General features: G+C 52.8%; 1 protein-coding gene across 1 annotated transcript in view; it reads left to right on the plus strand.

Annotated features, from left to right (window-relative positions):
* The window catches only part of Tspan15 (tetraspanin 15), a 42,289-nt gene that overhangs the window by 22,185 nt on the left and 4,485 nt on the right, over positions 1-15,619 (plus strand). The window contains exons 2-5 of the mRNA XM_041656006.1: positions 4,021-4,206; positions 5,388-5,462; positions 12,655-12,750; positions 15,217-15,333. Of these exons, the coding sequence (XP_041511940.1) occupies positions 4,021-4,206; positions 5,388-5,462; positions 12,655-12,750; positions 15,217-15,333 (474 nt within the window). The remainder of the gene's footprint in view (positions 1-4,020; positions 4,207-5,387; positions 5,463-12,654; positions 12,751-15,216; positions 15,334-15,619) is intronic.

Here is a 15,619-nt window from a genome sequence, read left to right on the forward strand (position 1 = left end):
TTGGGAGGTGTGGCCTTGCTGGAGAGGTGGGTCACTGGGGGATGGGTCAGAAGCCTGTGCCAGGCCTACCCTCACTCTCTTTCTGTCGAGTCTCAGCTATGACCCTAGCACCATGCCTGCCCTACTGCAGCCACGTTCCCTGTCATGACGGTCACGGGCTCATCGTCTGAAACCGTAAGCAAGTCCCCAGTGGTATGTTCTCTTTTATGGTTGCCGTGTCTTCTCTCTGCAACAGAGCTGTGACTAAGAAAACATCCAGGTTTCTCAGGGCTGACCCTTCCAAGGCTGGGATGCAGTGAGCAGCCCTTGGATGTGGACTCAGAAGGGGGTCTGGCTTTTTAGGCAGGTGCTCAACCAGTGAGTTACATCACCAACTACTTCAGACTCCTCCTTTTTGTTTGTTTGTTTGTTTTTTGAGACAGGGTTTTCCTGTGTAGCCTTGGCTGTCCTAAAACTTGCTCTGTAGACCAGGCTGGTCTACAGAGATCCAACAGCCTCTGCCTCCCAAGTGCAATGATTAAGGGTATGCGACTGTGCCCACCATAGGAATTGGCTTTCTGAGCCGGGCGGTAGTGGCGCACGCCTTTAATCCCAGCACTCGGGAGGCAGAGGCAGGCGGATCTCTGTGAGTTCGAGACCAGCCTGGTCTACAGAGCTAGTTCCAGGACAGGCTCCAAAGCCACAGAGAAACCCTGTCTCGAAAAACAAAACAAAACAAAAACAAACAAACAAACAAACAAAAAGAATCGGCTTTCTAATGTTTGCCCACTGTATGTCTCAGAGAACCCTAGGAGCTGAGGCCAATCTTGCTTAGACCTTGCTCTGGCTTTTAGAATGCCTCTCACCAGACAACCTACAGTTACTCTTTCTCTATCAAGAGTATAGTTTATTCCTGTGGATGCCTTTTTCTTGTAGGGAGGTAGTGTGTGTATGTGTGTATGTGTGTGTTTGGGGGAGTCTGTCTATCTATCTGTCTGTCTGTGTTATATCTGTTGCCCTGATCATTTAAAAAATTTACCCAAGGGGGCTGGAGAGATGGCTCAGTGGTTAAGAGCATTGCCTGCTCTTCCAAAGGTCCTGAGTTCAATTCCCGGCAACCACATGGTGGCTCACAACCATCTGTAATGAGATCTGGTGCCCTCTTCTGGCCTGCAGGCATACACACGGACAGAATATTGTATACATAATAAATAAATATTTAAAAAAAATTTACCCAAATGGATCATTTTGATCCTTTACCCACAGTTTCCCTGCTTTGGCTAACTTGTCCATATGGAACTGCTGACTGATTCTGTCCATGCCGTTAGCCTCCTGGCCATGCGTACTAGAGAGACCATTTTAGACCAGGAGGTGCTTCTCAGCCATCTTCGCAAACCAGGAAGACTCAGCTTAAAGTCTAAGAGGACACTGGGTCCGAGAGGCCTGGTTTCCTGGTCATCTTGTCAGCTGTTTCTGTGTCATTGTCGGTGTGACTCCTGAGATCCCTGTCACTTCTCAGCATAGCTCGCCAACAGTCAGTAACGTCCCTCACTGGTCTTACTTTGGACGTGGCATCTGTTACTCATCCATGCTGCTTTCTGTGGACTGGAGAAGTCTATAGAAGTCCTTGCTTAGACACACTTGGGGGAAGTGATGTCTAACTCAAACCTTGAGGTCTGTGGGAAAGCGTAGCCCGGTTTCCTTCAGCAGACACAGGCTGTAAACACTGGCCAGACTTCCTCATGTTGGGATTTCCAGGGTAATGGGGGTGCCCTGAACTGCCGAAAGCCTACCTGTCCTGGAGTTATGTCCTGTCTTAGGGGGGCATGGGAATAAACAATTAGAAAAGAAAAAATAAAGGCCGATGAGATAACTCAGCGGGCAAGGGTGCTTGCCACCAGACCCGATGACCTGAGTTCAGTCTTCAGTTTCACATGCTAGAAGGAGAGAACTAATTCCCAAAAGTTGTCTTCTGACCTCCACATGTTTCCCACCCCCAATAAAAAAAATGTAAAAAAAATTAAAAAAAAATAATGAATGCATATTTAATACTAGTCAGTACAAATCCAAGAGCAGTGACACACACTGTAATCCTGGACTTGGGAGGCAGAGGCAGGAGGATCAGCAGTTTAAGGTCATCTTGGGCTACACAGCAAGTTCAAGACCAGCTTGGGCTACGTGAGACCCTATATCAACTAAACAAACAAGTTAAACACCCACTTTCAACATACTAATAAGTACAAATGGGAAGAAATAAATCAGGAAAAAAGATGTAAGGACTTTCATGGGGAGGGATCCCCACTCCATTAACAGTATTTTTTACTGTGTGTGTGTGTGTGTGTGTGTGTGTGTGTGTGTGTGTGTGTAAGAGAGGCGGGGGAAAGGAAGGGAGGGATGAGAGTCTCTAATGTAGCCCAAGCCGACCTGGAATTCTCAGTCCCTCCCACTTTAGATCCCTGAGAGGTGAAATTGCAAGCATGTGGACCACAACAATCAGGGATTTCCAGTTTTTAGTAATGTGTCCCCAAAGGCTTCATGGAACAGGTGACAACTGAACACCCCGGAGGATTTGGGGGAGTGTACCATAGGATGTCTAGCATGAGGGAAGCATGTTCTGCCAAAGGAGAGCCGAAGGCCGTGGGGTGAGCCTGTGTGTGAATGACAGCCTGGTTTTCCTGGTAGGAAGTTACCCTATGTGGCTAACATATGTACCGTGTCTCTGTGTTAAAATGTCAATAAGAGGAGATTGCACTTAAATGCCCTAGAAATCTCAGCTGTTCTGACATTCGGCCTTCTCGATGGTCCTTCTAAAAGGAAATTCCTTGTTTATGAGACTGAAGCGTTTGCCCCTTGAGCAGCTGGGAAGTGTCCCCAGAGTGGCCCGCCTATTGAGTGTGCATGAGAGTGACCCCGTGCCCCTTGTTTTTAGAATGCTCATCTTCACTATCTCACTAAAACCTTTTTAAAAGCTGCTGGGTGAGCAGGACAGCAGTGTGTTCATACCCATTATTCAGATGAGAATGTAGACTCCTGGCCAGTGCCTGTCCCAGACCTGAGACAAATCCGCATTCTCTGACGCACGCTGCAGGAAGTGCCGTTTCCCCGTTCCGCCAGCACTGTCCGCTGCAGTTGGTGTCCGTCTTCAGGGCTGTTAGAACATACACTACCACGGAGTTTTCTTTCCTCATAGTTTGGTGGGTCGAAACCTAAGATCAAGTTGTTGACAGAGTTCTTTTCTTCCAAGCCCTCTACTTGGCTTACAGGTGGCTGTCTTCCTTACACATCTTCTTGTGGTCCTTCTGTGCGTTTTTGTGTTGTTACTTCTGTCTTCTCCTTCCTCTTCAGACAAGGTCTTATGTATCCCAGGCTGGCCTCAAGCTTGCATGTAGCCAGAGATGTCCTTAAACCCCAATTCTCCTGCTTCCGCCCTTCAAGTGCTAAACCGTCACCCGGTTTATGTGGTGCTGGGACTTGAACCCAGGGCATCTGCGTTCTAGGCAAACACTCTATCAACTGAGCTACCTCCCAGCCTGTAACCAACTTAGCACTCATATTGGACTAGAGCCACCTTAATGATCTCATTTTAACTTAATTACTGCTTCCACGGTCCCAAGTCCAAATATAGTCACATTCTGAGGCACTGGTTTGTGGGGATGCATAGTTGAGCCCACAGCATCAGCCCTCATGTGCAGTTCCCTGGGGACCCCATGTCTTGGGGCTGGGATCACAGTTTCAGAGATACCCTTTGAGTAAAGTCAAGTAGCTGCCTGACATCTTCCTCCTCCCTGCCCCACCCACCTTTGGAGGCGGGATTTCATGTAGCTAAACTGTCTCCAAGCTTCCTGTGTGAATGACTTGAAACTTCTGAACTTCCTGACCCCACTGTCTAAATGCTGGGATTATAGGTGCGCACCGCTGCCCCTGGTTTATGCTCTGTAGTCGGTCAAACCTAGGGAAGGAATTCCTGCTAGGCAAGGATGCTCTGACTGAATTATCACCGTTCCACAGCCCCTCACTCTCTACTTTTTTTTTTTTTTGCAGTTGATTGGGGGCCTGGTCCTGTCAGTGGGGATCTATGCAGAGGTCGAGCGGCAGAAATACAAAACCCTGGAGAGCGCCTTCCTGGCCCCGGCCATCATCCTCATCCTCCTGGGGGTAGTCATGTTCATTGTCTCCTTCATCGGGGTGCTGGCTTCCCTCCGGGACAACCTGTGCCTTCTCCAGTCGGTAAGTGGCTCCTCCCAGCCCCAAGATGGAGGGAGTTGTTCTTGGTGTCTCCAAGAAAGCTGAAGAGCCTGTCCCTCTGCCTTGGCCAGCTGGGTTCCTTCTGTCTTTCACACCATCCAGCTGCCCAAGAACATTTCCTGAATCGGCCACCGTAGCACAGTGGTCCATATCCACCCCAGCGACCTCATATCAGCCTGTATGTACATCTGACTTGGATACTGCTGTGGTCTCTGGATTCCCAGCTGTCATAGGGGAGATGGCGGTCATCTGAGATCAAGCAAAGCTGGGGGATGGGAGGATGAATCATGGGCTCATGCAGCCAGCAAACCTATGGGGGCCAGGGGGCCTCGCGGCACCACCAGGCAAGGCCAGGCAGTCTGTTTTGCCACCTCCAGCAGGACTGCTCCTGCCTACCGTCTTCAGGCACAGAATCTTGATTGCTTCTGAGCCCAGGGTGTCTTTTTTGGCCACTCTGGCCAGAGTCCCAGTACACTGGAGCACCTGGCTCAGATCACGTGCCCATCAGGTGGAGAGTTGTAGTCCACACAACCCTTGTTGATAGCTGAGGGGAGACACCCAATCCTGGGAACACTGGGTGTGCAGGCCCTTGTCCTCTGATGCATGTGTGTCTTCCCCTCTTTGCCCCCATCATCCCTCTGATGGGTGGCTTTGTAGTCACACACAAGCAGGGTCTTGGTACTGCCCAAGGCTGGGACTTGCTAGAATCAATCTGGTCAATATCTTTTCTCAAACAAAAGGTGGAGTGTGTGTCCTTAAACTTCAAGTGCCTCTTCTGTACTTGGCTGACTAGGAAGCCACTTCTGAGCTATTTAGGGAGGCAGTGGAGTACCAGGGACAGGAAGTGCTATCCAGGCTGCTCCCTCTGGCTGTGTTAGAGGGAGGATACCAGTCTAATTGGGGGAGGAGCCTACTGTTTGTCTACCCCCCCCACACACACACACTAGAATTCCTGGGGCAAATATGAGGAGTATCTGCCAGAGGCATCTCAGTCACTCTCTAGAGTCAAGCCTTCCTGAGCAGTGCCCTGTGTTCTCTAGGAGGACAGCAGGGCCCCGTCAGGGAGGACCCCCCACCTTATTGTGCTTGATCTTAGTGCAGGTATGGAGTTCTCTGAGCCTTCCCTTGACTCCCCGGATGAATCTTTGAATCTTGTCTTCCAGTTTATGTACATCCTGGGGATCTGCCTCATAATGGAGCTTATCGGCGGCATAGTGGCTTTGATCTTCCGGAACCAGGTAGGTCAGCTATGTGTGTATTGGACACCCACTGTGTGTGTCCTGGGCTTTACCCAGGGTGCTGCTGTGGACAGGATAGACAGATGGTTTCTATGGAGCTGGGTGACCTGGGATAGGCCAGGCCATACAGCACCGTATCATGGCAAGGGGCTGGGTGAGCAGAGGTGGGAGGAACCGCTGGGCACACTGAGAGAACAGTCTGGACTGGAGTCTGCTTGACTCATGGGGTAAGGTGTAGGGAGAAGGATGGAAGGTGAAGTTGGCAGGCTGGCGTGGGGGGTACATAGGTGCTCAGAGGCTATTGGCCAAGTGGAGAACGGGCAGTAGAGAAGTAAGGACAACATAGGAGTCTAGCCCAGAGACTGTGACAGTCATCCAGAGGCAAAGGGACGGTGGCTCAGATGGAAGTGGAGGCAAATGTGCCCAGGTCTGACACAGTGGGATTTGATGTTTGTGTGTTTTGGGGACTGAGGGAAGGGACAGGTTGAGTGAGTGATGCCTGATACCCAAGCCCAGCAGTGTCCACAGGTGCACAAGTTTCACAGTTCCGGGCCCCAGGTGCCTTCACAGTCTACACTCAGGTGCCTCATACTATCTGGGGGCCTTGGTCAGGTCACGTGGCTTCCTTGACCCTGAGTACTTCCTCCTCCCAGAGTTTGGGGTGAACATGGAATGAAGAGGGGAATGTGATGAGCAGGGCATGGTTCAGGCCTTTCCAGACCCTCCTCAGCATCTCTTGTCTGAGATCCCATTAGTGATGGGGTAGAGCATCTTCCAACTCAGGGTGTTGTCTTTTTCCTTGGGATGCCGCACAAGCTGGGCAAGCGGTCTACCACTGAGCTGCATACCGAGCTCTGGCTTGTCTCCTGTTAGCTTCCTCCCCTGCCTTCCTCCTCACTGGGTGTTATAGGTAGGGCTTTGTCCCTGACCTTCCAGGTACTGTTAAGACTGTGTCTCATCAGGAGGCAGAGGTGGGCAGATTTCTGTGAGTTCAAGGCCAGTCTAGTCTATATGGTCTAGCCAGTTCCAGGACAGGCAGGGCTATGTGGAAAGACCCTGTCTCAAAACAATAAAAATGTGCCTCAAGGGCTGTTGTTGAACTATGTAACTTGTCAGAAGTTGATTCTAAGTCACCAGTCACTGTCCCATACCCTCAAAGAGCGACATGTCTGATCCCTACTCCATCCTGCATTGGCATGGTGATATTCTGACCCAGAAGGGGACATGAACAATGGGGCCTGACCCTAAGCAAATGTAGGACCTCAGGATCTGCTTCCTAATGAGTGAGAGAGGTCCAAGGGTCTGGGGAGAGGACCAGTTCCCATTGTGTTGATGGAGAGTCATCAATGCCCAGAGAGGTTAAGAAGCCCTTCCAAGAACAGAAAGGTATGTGTGTATATTTTGTGTGTGTGTGTGTGTGTGTGTGTGTGTGTTTTGTTTTCTGAGACAGGGTCTCCATAGTCTGGTGGCCTCAAACTAGCTGTGTAGGAAGGATGACCTTGAACCTACTGCCTGCATCTCCCCAGAGCTGGGGTCACAGACATGTGCCACCACACCCCAGGCCCCTTGAGCTGTTTCTTCTTTCTGCTTTTCAAAGCATGTCTTCTGAGCTGGTACTGGTTCATGCCCCAGCAGTCTTGAGTAGAGAGAGGTGTTTATTCCAGCTGTTGATAGTTGTCTATGCTTTCCTGTGTGGTCAGCAGGTCTCTCAGTTGGCCAGTGGTCTTGCAGGGGTCTAGGTTAGCACTTTCCTGGATGAGTCCCAGGGCCAGCTCATCGTCAGGGCCATTCGTGGCTTTAATAAACCTGTCCTTTCCAAGAGAGCTAGCCCTGGTTCCAGCATGCCTCTCCAAGGCTGTCTGTCAGGTTTGTCATTTCCCAGTGCTTTAAAGGTCAGTCATGGCCGTGACATCACTTCCTTCTTTTAAATGAGGGAACTGAGCTGAGTGAAGGCCACTGCCTTGGGAGCCTCTTGGGACCTTCAGTCCTCACAGCTTAGGAAGCCAAGGCCTGGGTCAGGAATGATTTTCTAGTTATCCCCACACCCTATGGGCTCTATGACCATAAAATGTGTGCTTCATAGTTTGTGAGGGAGTTCAGGGCTCTCCCTCAACGACTTGGTAAATTTGAGGCTAACCTCAGCTACTTGAAACCCCGTCTCAAAACTAAACAAAACATGCCAAAGGCCAGGTATGGTAGCACATACCTTTAATCCCAGCACCCAGGGCACATAGCAGGTGGATCTCTGTGAGTTCAAGGCCAGCCTGGTTTATGTAATAAGTTCCAGAACAGCCAGGGCTACAAAGCTAGAGAGGCTCTGTCTCAAAAAAACAAAACAAACAAATAACAACAACAACCAACCATGTCAAAACCATTCTAAAGGACGAGAAGAGATGTTCTCTTGGTCAGCGCCTTTCCCAATGCTCTACCCTGTAGGACTACCCTGTGTTCAGTTCCCCAAACTGTCCCTTTGGGTGGCTATGAAGACCATTGTGTAGGTAGGACTGTCAAAGCGGGCGGGGAAGCCTGTTTGAAGATTCTTCAGCATTTTCTTGTGGGTTTGCCATGGACCCCTCTGGAATGACCTTACCAGATGAGAATGGCTCAGAGCTGGTCTCTGTGGCCCCGAAAGTGGGGCAGGTGACCACTTCTGTGACCCTCCTTGGGGAACAGAGCTTCTAGGTTTGTTTCTGTTTGTTTGTTTTGCCTGCCTTGGGAAACGGGGTCATGAGCAAGGAACCAGGAGCAAAAGAAAATAAACATATAAAATAGTGACACATGCCTATATCCGTGGCACCATTACCCGTCCCATGACCGGAGAGACTGAAACAGGAGGAGGATGGCTGAGGCTTTGAGGCCAACCTGAGCTGCATAGTGAGTTCCAGACTAGCCAGGGGTATATAGCAAGACCCTGCCTCAAAATTACAAAAAAAAAAAAATCACAATATATAATATTTAAGGTTGTTTGAACACAGCAGACATGGCGGCTCACACCAGTAATCCCTGAACTTCTGGTGGCTGAAACTGGAGAATTGCAACTTTGAGGCATATGTAGGTTACACAGTAATTCCTTATTTCAAAAATTAAAAAAAAAAGCTGGAGAAACTGCTGGAACCAGAGGGGTGGGGTGAGTTGATTTTTCTCTATTTTTTTTTCTAGCTCCTAAAGTTTTCTTTCTCGTTTTTTGTGGTGCTGGTGGGGAATGCCTCATTAAGCAACAAAAACAGCAGCAACAAAAAAACAACCAGTGCACCCCTTCTGGCTCTCTGCAAATGATTTTGTCAGAGAAGAGCCAAGCCAGTGCTGAGAATGGGAGAAGAAGATGCTGCTGGGTCGGGGAGGGGCCAGTGATGAGGAGGGGATGGAGAAGAAGAGGGGGGGTGCCCAAGTCACCCAAGTCCTGCTTCCTCAGGAGAAGGCAGATTTCTTTAGCCATTGTACAAGAAGTTCAGTGTTGGATACTTAGATATGAGAAGAAACTGCCCCTGTGCTAGGTGAGGTATCTGCACACAGGGGGACCCAGCAAGCAGAGTGCAGGGTCTCCTCGTCTGTGCATGTGTGTGGTGTGTGCTGGGGAGTCAAGTAGGGGCCAGCAGAAAAATGTCCGGTGCTTTGACCCTGAGCATAGTAAGGGGACTTGGTGACCCCACAACCTGAGCTATAGTCTCCATTCTTAACTGTTGGCCTAGCTTGCTCTGGGTTTCATCAAGACGGCATCGGGGTGTCAGAGATGGCAAAACGGAGCATAAACACTGGAGGGTCTTGGACTATATCTGGTAGGTCTGTACTCATCTCCCAGGCCCCCTGCCATCTCTCCCAGCAGAACAAGATGACTTCAGATGGCTTTCTGTCTTGATCAGAGTATGCCTTGGTCATTCCTGATGCCAGGACAGAGATTGGCAGGCAGCATCCCCTTGGTTATCTTATCCTGGCATAGCATACTAGCTGGCACTTAGAATATCTTGAAGTCAGGGGCAGGAGAAAGCTGGTGGCTCTATGGTCCCCTTGGCTAAGCACCTGGACATATATACAACTGCCTGAGGTCTCAAGCGCTGTCCAGAAAGTGACAGGAGCTTTGGACAGCCTGCAGAGAGGCCCAGAACATTTTTTTTTTATCCCCAGAGGGGCTGTATCCTGGAGCAGCCAGCCTGCGAGATGCTCTTGGACTCCTTCACACTTGGCTCCTGCACAGGGAGCTGTACCACACACACCTCCATCCATTTAAAATAGTCTAAGACTTCCCTGGGGTGTGGCGGGGGCATCCAAGGCTAGAAATCCAGATTTAAAGGAGAATTCTGGAAAGGACAGGTCTGCACAGCTTCCTCTGGTGGCAACACACACTTAGAGAAGTCACGTGGCCTTTGATGTCTGCCTGCTCCAGGTCATGTGCCCATTGTGGTATGTGCCAGCCCTGGTGAAAGGCAGCTTGCGGGCTGAAGTAGCTCCTGATGGTGTGACCTGGTTGAGAGTTGGGTGTGGTGTGGCTGGCCGCCGGCAACAGCTGCAGAAGCTAGAGTTTCCTCTTCTGTGCCCTGTCCCTCTTCTGATTGACCCCAGCTCCCTTGAATCATGCGTGATAGGTGTTGTGGACACTAGCAAACACTTTATGATTTGGAAACTGTACAACCTGAGTGCACCATGGGAATTTGTTACATCTTTTTAATGGCCACAGCCAAGGGACCACCTTGGTGTCTTGTTCATGTTCCCAGGAAACACACCACATGCACAATTCCAGGAGCAGTGCAGGTTTGCAGCAGCCAAAACAATGCCAACAACCATCTCATTGAGCTGGCTGGGTCAGGACTATCTGTTCCCCCGTGTCTGGTCAGGGAGGTTTCCTGCAGGGCCTTCCCCCATAACAGGAGCAGTACAGCTTCCTGGATGGGAAGATGGTCCTCATATGGGTATATGGAATTTCCTGGTCTGTTGGTCTGTCTTGGTGGGGCCAGCACATACCTCAGATCCTAGCAAGACTTAGCAGGGGAGGGAGAATGCAAGAGAAAGAGAGAATGGATGGATAGATAGATAGATAGATAGATAGATAGATAGATAGATGGCAGACCGACTGACCCCACAGGCTACCAGTCTACCCTGGCCACTATGCCTCCTGCCCTCATCTTCGCCATGGCCTGCCCTGAGGGAAGGGCCTCCATGGAGATCTAGAATGGCTGAGGTGGAAAGGGAGGACCATGGTGAGTGAGCTCTGTGTCCCCAGTGTGCCCAGAGTGGAAAGAGGCCGTCACATCACATTTCCACCCTTGTGGCCGAGGCAAGTCCCTGACCCTGGTGTCACCCACATGCCCTAGCTCAACCAGTGAAGCCCTGCAGTGCATCGGTCAGGGCTATGAGCTCATTCCCTCACCCCCTCGGGTGGCAGACAGACCTCACCCTCATGTCCTGTTTCTTATTCATCCCCACCCCACCCCGGCCAGCTGGCCTGTCACCACATCCCCCAGAGGACCAGGCAGGCAAGGTTAGATGGGACGTCAGGCTAGGATTTGGTTGGTCCTACTTCTGCCTATGCAGTGTGGCTGGCAGGCAGGTGGGCCACTCAACCCCTACCCTGGGGTCCGGTGCCAGACCCATGAAGGGCTGTGTGCTGATGACCTCAGAAACTCTTGTAGAAGCCTGTGGCTTTCTTTTCTCTTAGGGTCTATGCTGCCACTGGTCACCAGCAGAGGTGTGGGGGAGGGGAGGGGAGGGCCTCCAGGCTCTCAAGTCAGGCCCTGCCCTCTCTTAGCCTGAACCCGGGCTTCTTAGCCTGTAACTTGGAGTGTGGTGGGCTGGTGGGCTGGCATTTTGGTCAGCTGGGGGACCTTGGATAAGGCATACTGATCTCAGGGCTGCAAGTGTCTCATATAAGCTCCAGGATGCTCATACTAGGGGCTACCGCTCTGGCAGGAGGTCCTTTGGGCAAGGGGTAGGCCTTAGCTCCCCTGGGGACTGAGCTTCCTCTGTGGCCATATGAAGTCATCCCCTGCCCCCTCCCCCAAGGATCTGTTTCCCACTTGCAGAGATGTCTGTGTTATCGGGACCAACCATGTACCCAGCATCCGTGAATGAGCACTTTCAGGGGTTCAAACTCCTGTCACCCCCCCAGAAGGCTGACTGTCTTTGTCTCCCTATTTTGTGGATGAGAGAAGGAGGCTTGGAGATTAAAAGAAGTACCTGGGGCCTAGTGGCAGCAGGGACTATGGCCTTAACCATGAGACTTGATGGCCCTTTTAGCTTTATCGCTAATGCTTAGGTCTGGAAGGTCCCCAGGGTTGATCACCAATGGGAAACTCAGCCCTAACAGGGCCTGGAAGCTGGCCCCTGCCATCCCAGCGTACCTCGTGGTGGCTCCCCCAGGAATTGTCTGGCTCCTCTGTCCTGTACCAGAGCCAAGAATGCCTTTTGTCCCCAGTCTCTGCTGGTACTCTGCCTCTGCTCTGAAAGCTCCGATTGTCACAACAAGCCTGTGACTGAGCTGCCCACTCTCCCACCCCAGCCCTGCCTGCTGTGGAGCCTTTGTATTCCGGAGACCTCAGCACAACAACCGGCTGTTGATCCCGAGAGCCCAGCGTGACTGGGAGAGGGTGGCGTTCCAGTGCCCTTCCGGGTGGAGATTGATTGTGCCCAAACTGGGAGGAGACTGTGTGGCCTGAGGGTCAGAGCACAGAGTGATGAAGAGAGAGGCCCATGTAGGGGGGGGTCAGGGGACCTGGATTCCAGTCCTGACCAGCCCGCTCTGTGACCCAGGGCAGTCTGTCCTCTATCTCCCCTTTCTCCCAGCTCCATAGTACTCTTCCCCTGGGGCCTCAGTTTCCTTCTTCGTAAAGCAAGAGGTTGGGTGATGAGAGTGTGGCTGAGGGGCTGGAGCATCAAAGGAAGATTCTAGCTCAGGCCTGTTGCTGGGCAGAGGAGAGAATACCTGCCAGGAATCAGGAGGGTTGAGGCCCAGCTCTAGCACACTACTCTTCAGAGTTGGAGCCTGGCAAGCCGGGCTCTCAGGACCTGGGCTTTGGAAACCTAGGGAATATCTGTGAGCTGGGTAGTCTCGGGTGTTCAGGGTGGGGCGTGGGGGAGACCTACTCAGGTAGGTGGGAACCGTTGGCTACACTGCTGTGCTATCCTAGATTTCTAGAATAATCTGGGCCTAGCCCCTGATGTATGCTCCTTCTCCTTGGCGGTATTGTTTCCTTCTGTATAGACCATTGACTTCCTGAATGACAACATTCGGAGAGGAATTGAGAACTATTACGACGACCTGGACTTCAAGAACATCATGGACTTTGTTCAGAAGAAGGTGACATGGGGAGCATGGGGTCTGAGGGGCACCTCCAGGACCTGTCCCTGTCCTGAGCCTCTGTTCCAGAGAGTGGGGCGAAGGGCCAGCTGACCTATACAGTCCCAATGCAGGTGGCTGACTGTGGGTGGCCCTTCAAACACGGGGAACAACTCACAAGGCCAGATGTCTCTCTGGCTATTTTGTAGGGCCCAGCCCCTGGAAGACAGGGATCTCCTTCTCTCGGGACTGGCTGGCCTTCCCCCAGGGTCCAGCCTACTGGACCCGGTCCCTCAGGTGTGGAGAGTTTACTTCAGCAAAGGTGGGGAGAAAACTCTCTCCCAATCCCAGCTCTTCCCGTTGGACATGGGACAAGACCCCTCCCACCCCTCTCACACACCTTTGAATGTGATGACGATTGTGTGTCCTTTTGGGACACTATCCCTCTCCCCGAGGCCCAGCCCAGTTTGTGGGTGGAAGTGGGGTTACCCTTCCCTGGGGCTGGGCTGCCTTTTCTTTGTCCTGAGGCGCAGGTTTCTCGTTGTCTCTCGTTTCACAGTGGCTGTGACTTGCTCAGCTTCTTTCTGAAATGCTCAGAGCAGAGCCAGTACAGTGGGGGTCACCTTCACTCACTGGGTGGGGACGGTGATGTTGGAGGGTCACAGGCCCTTCCCGAGCCTGGCAGTTGGTGTTCCTGGTCCCCTGAGCCTTCAGTGGAGGCCAGCTTCACCACACCCTGGGGCCTGTGGCTCTGTGTTTCTCTGTAGGAGAAACAGGTGCAGCTTCTGGGAGATTGCTTCCTGCCATCCGTGTGCCTGGTAGCCCAGGCTGGGAGGGCCGAGTCATTCTCCTGGTAGATGCTTTTGTTGGAACCAGCCCTTAGCTGGCTCAGAGATGTCATTTCTCTGTGGGTGGGGGCAGGAGGTGACTAATGCTCACTGGGCCTTGCGCAGAACGCTTCCCTCAGGGCGTCTCCTACAGTCCAGCTCAGCCCCACGGAGCCGGCATTGCAGACAAGCGTCCGAGACCCAGAGAGGCTGATCCCCTTGCCCTTGGTCACACACCCGGGGTGTTGATGGGAGGATTTGAATGTATCTTGTCCAGCAACAGAACACATGGCCCTGGTACAACACTGCAGATAGGCACTCGTGGATCCCAAGGAAGGCCTGGTGGCTGCCAGGGCACCGTGGAGACAGCTGAAGGGTGTCCAGATGCTGTCTACCTGGACTCCCACCACACGCTCCTTCAGCTTCCTGCTCCTGGAGCAGTCCCAGACTTCTGTTTACTCTGGATGATGGATCTTTCCACATTGGCCTCTGTTCCCTGAACCTTATCCCCTCCACTCACGAACTTTTCCACTCGCTGCTGATGTACAGGGCCTTTCCACATACGTGTTGACTGTCTCTTCCTTGTTCATGTTTCACATGACATGTCCTCTCCTTTGAGCAGTCTTTCCGTCCTCCCAACATAAAGTCACCCCCCCCCCCCGCCTTCCCTGTGCCCAGGTATACAGCACCCCTTCCTGGTCACACCCTCCCTCAGGGAGTTTTGGGATAGTTTTGTTTGTTTTTTGTTTTTGCTTTTGAGAGAGTCTTATCCTGTAGCCTAGGCTATCTTAGAACTCACTATGTAGCCCAGGTTGGCTCTACACTGTACCATTCCTCCTGCTGGGAATCCAGGCGTGCCTGTATGCTTGACCGTGGCTCTCACCACTTAGCCAGTAGGTCTATCTCCCAGGGTGATTTTACCTTGTCCAGGAGGAAGTCATCCAGCTGGTCCTTCTGCTGCACTCCACCCCCCACCCCAAGCTGGCCCTGGTACAGAAGGGAGAGGTGGGAGGGGGAGACTATGGCAGTTTATTCTGGTCTCCAAGGTCAGGATGGAGCAGGGCTTTCATAGGACCTGGCCTCTGAGGCTGTCTTCTCCGGCAAGACCCCTACCCCAGGGGCTTGAAGATGGAGAAGGATGCAGATCGGTTGCCAGGGAGACTCCCTTTCTAGTGTCTAGTCAGCACCTGGTGTCCAATTGAAGTAGTCCTGCCTTACCGTGCATGGCTTTCCAGGGTAGAGAGTTCACCCCTTTTTGTATGGCCATGCCACTCTTGATTCCTCTGGCCTAACAGAAGATGGCATCATGAGGCCCTGGCACTCGGACCTCCACCCTGGCCCTCCCGCCCCCACCCTGGCCCTCCCGCCCCCACCCTGGCCCTCCCGCCCCCTCCCTGGCCCTCCCGCCCCCACCCTGGCCCTCCCGCCCCCACCCTGGCCCCCCACCCTGGCCCTCCCGCCCCCACCCTGGCCCCCCACCCTGGCCCTCCCGCCCCCTCCCTGGCCCCCACCCCCACTCTGGCACTCAGACCTCCACCCTGACACTCCCACCCTCACCCTGGCCCTCCTGCCCCCTCCCTGGTACTCCCCCCTCCCCACCCCCTACACACACTGACCCTGCCTTTGCCAATGACTCAGATCAGTGTGCTTTCCTCCTCAGTTCAAGTGCTGCGGCGGGGAGGACTACAGAGACTGGAGCAAAAACCAGTACCATGACTGCAGCGCTCCCGGGCCCCTGGCCTGCGGGGTACCCTACACCTGCTGCATCAGGAACACGGTAACCGCAGGGGTGCTGGGTGCAGGATCCCCCAGCTGGTTGGGCTCTGGCAGAGGGGAGCTGGGTGGGCAGCCTCCTCTGTGGGTGTGTCAGTGGGCATCGCTGGAGCATGTGCATGGCCCGGCCCAGGCTCTTTGTATCCACAGCAGGGATGCAAAGGGAGACCTGGGGAGACCAGAGGCACTGTTACAAACCCCCTCTAGAAGACTTGCCCAAGGTTGGCAGGGCTGGCATGGAATGCAGCTGTGTCAGGCCAGGCGCCCGGCAGGGGCAACCAGCTCCACCC

Source organism: Microtus oregoni, unplaced genomic scaffold (genome assembly GCF_018167655.1).
Source record: "Microtus oregoni isolate MIOR12 unplaced genomic scaffold, Mior012 000007F_ref0000211, whole genome shotgun sequence".
Classification (NCBI taxonomy): domain Eukaryota; kingdom Metazoa; phylum Chordata; class Mammalia; order Rodentia; family Cricetidae; genus Microtus; species Microtus oregoni.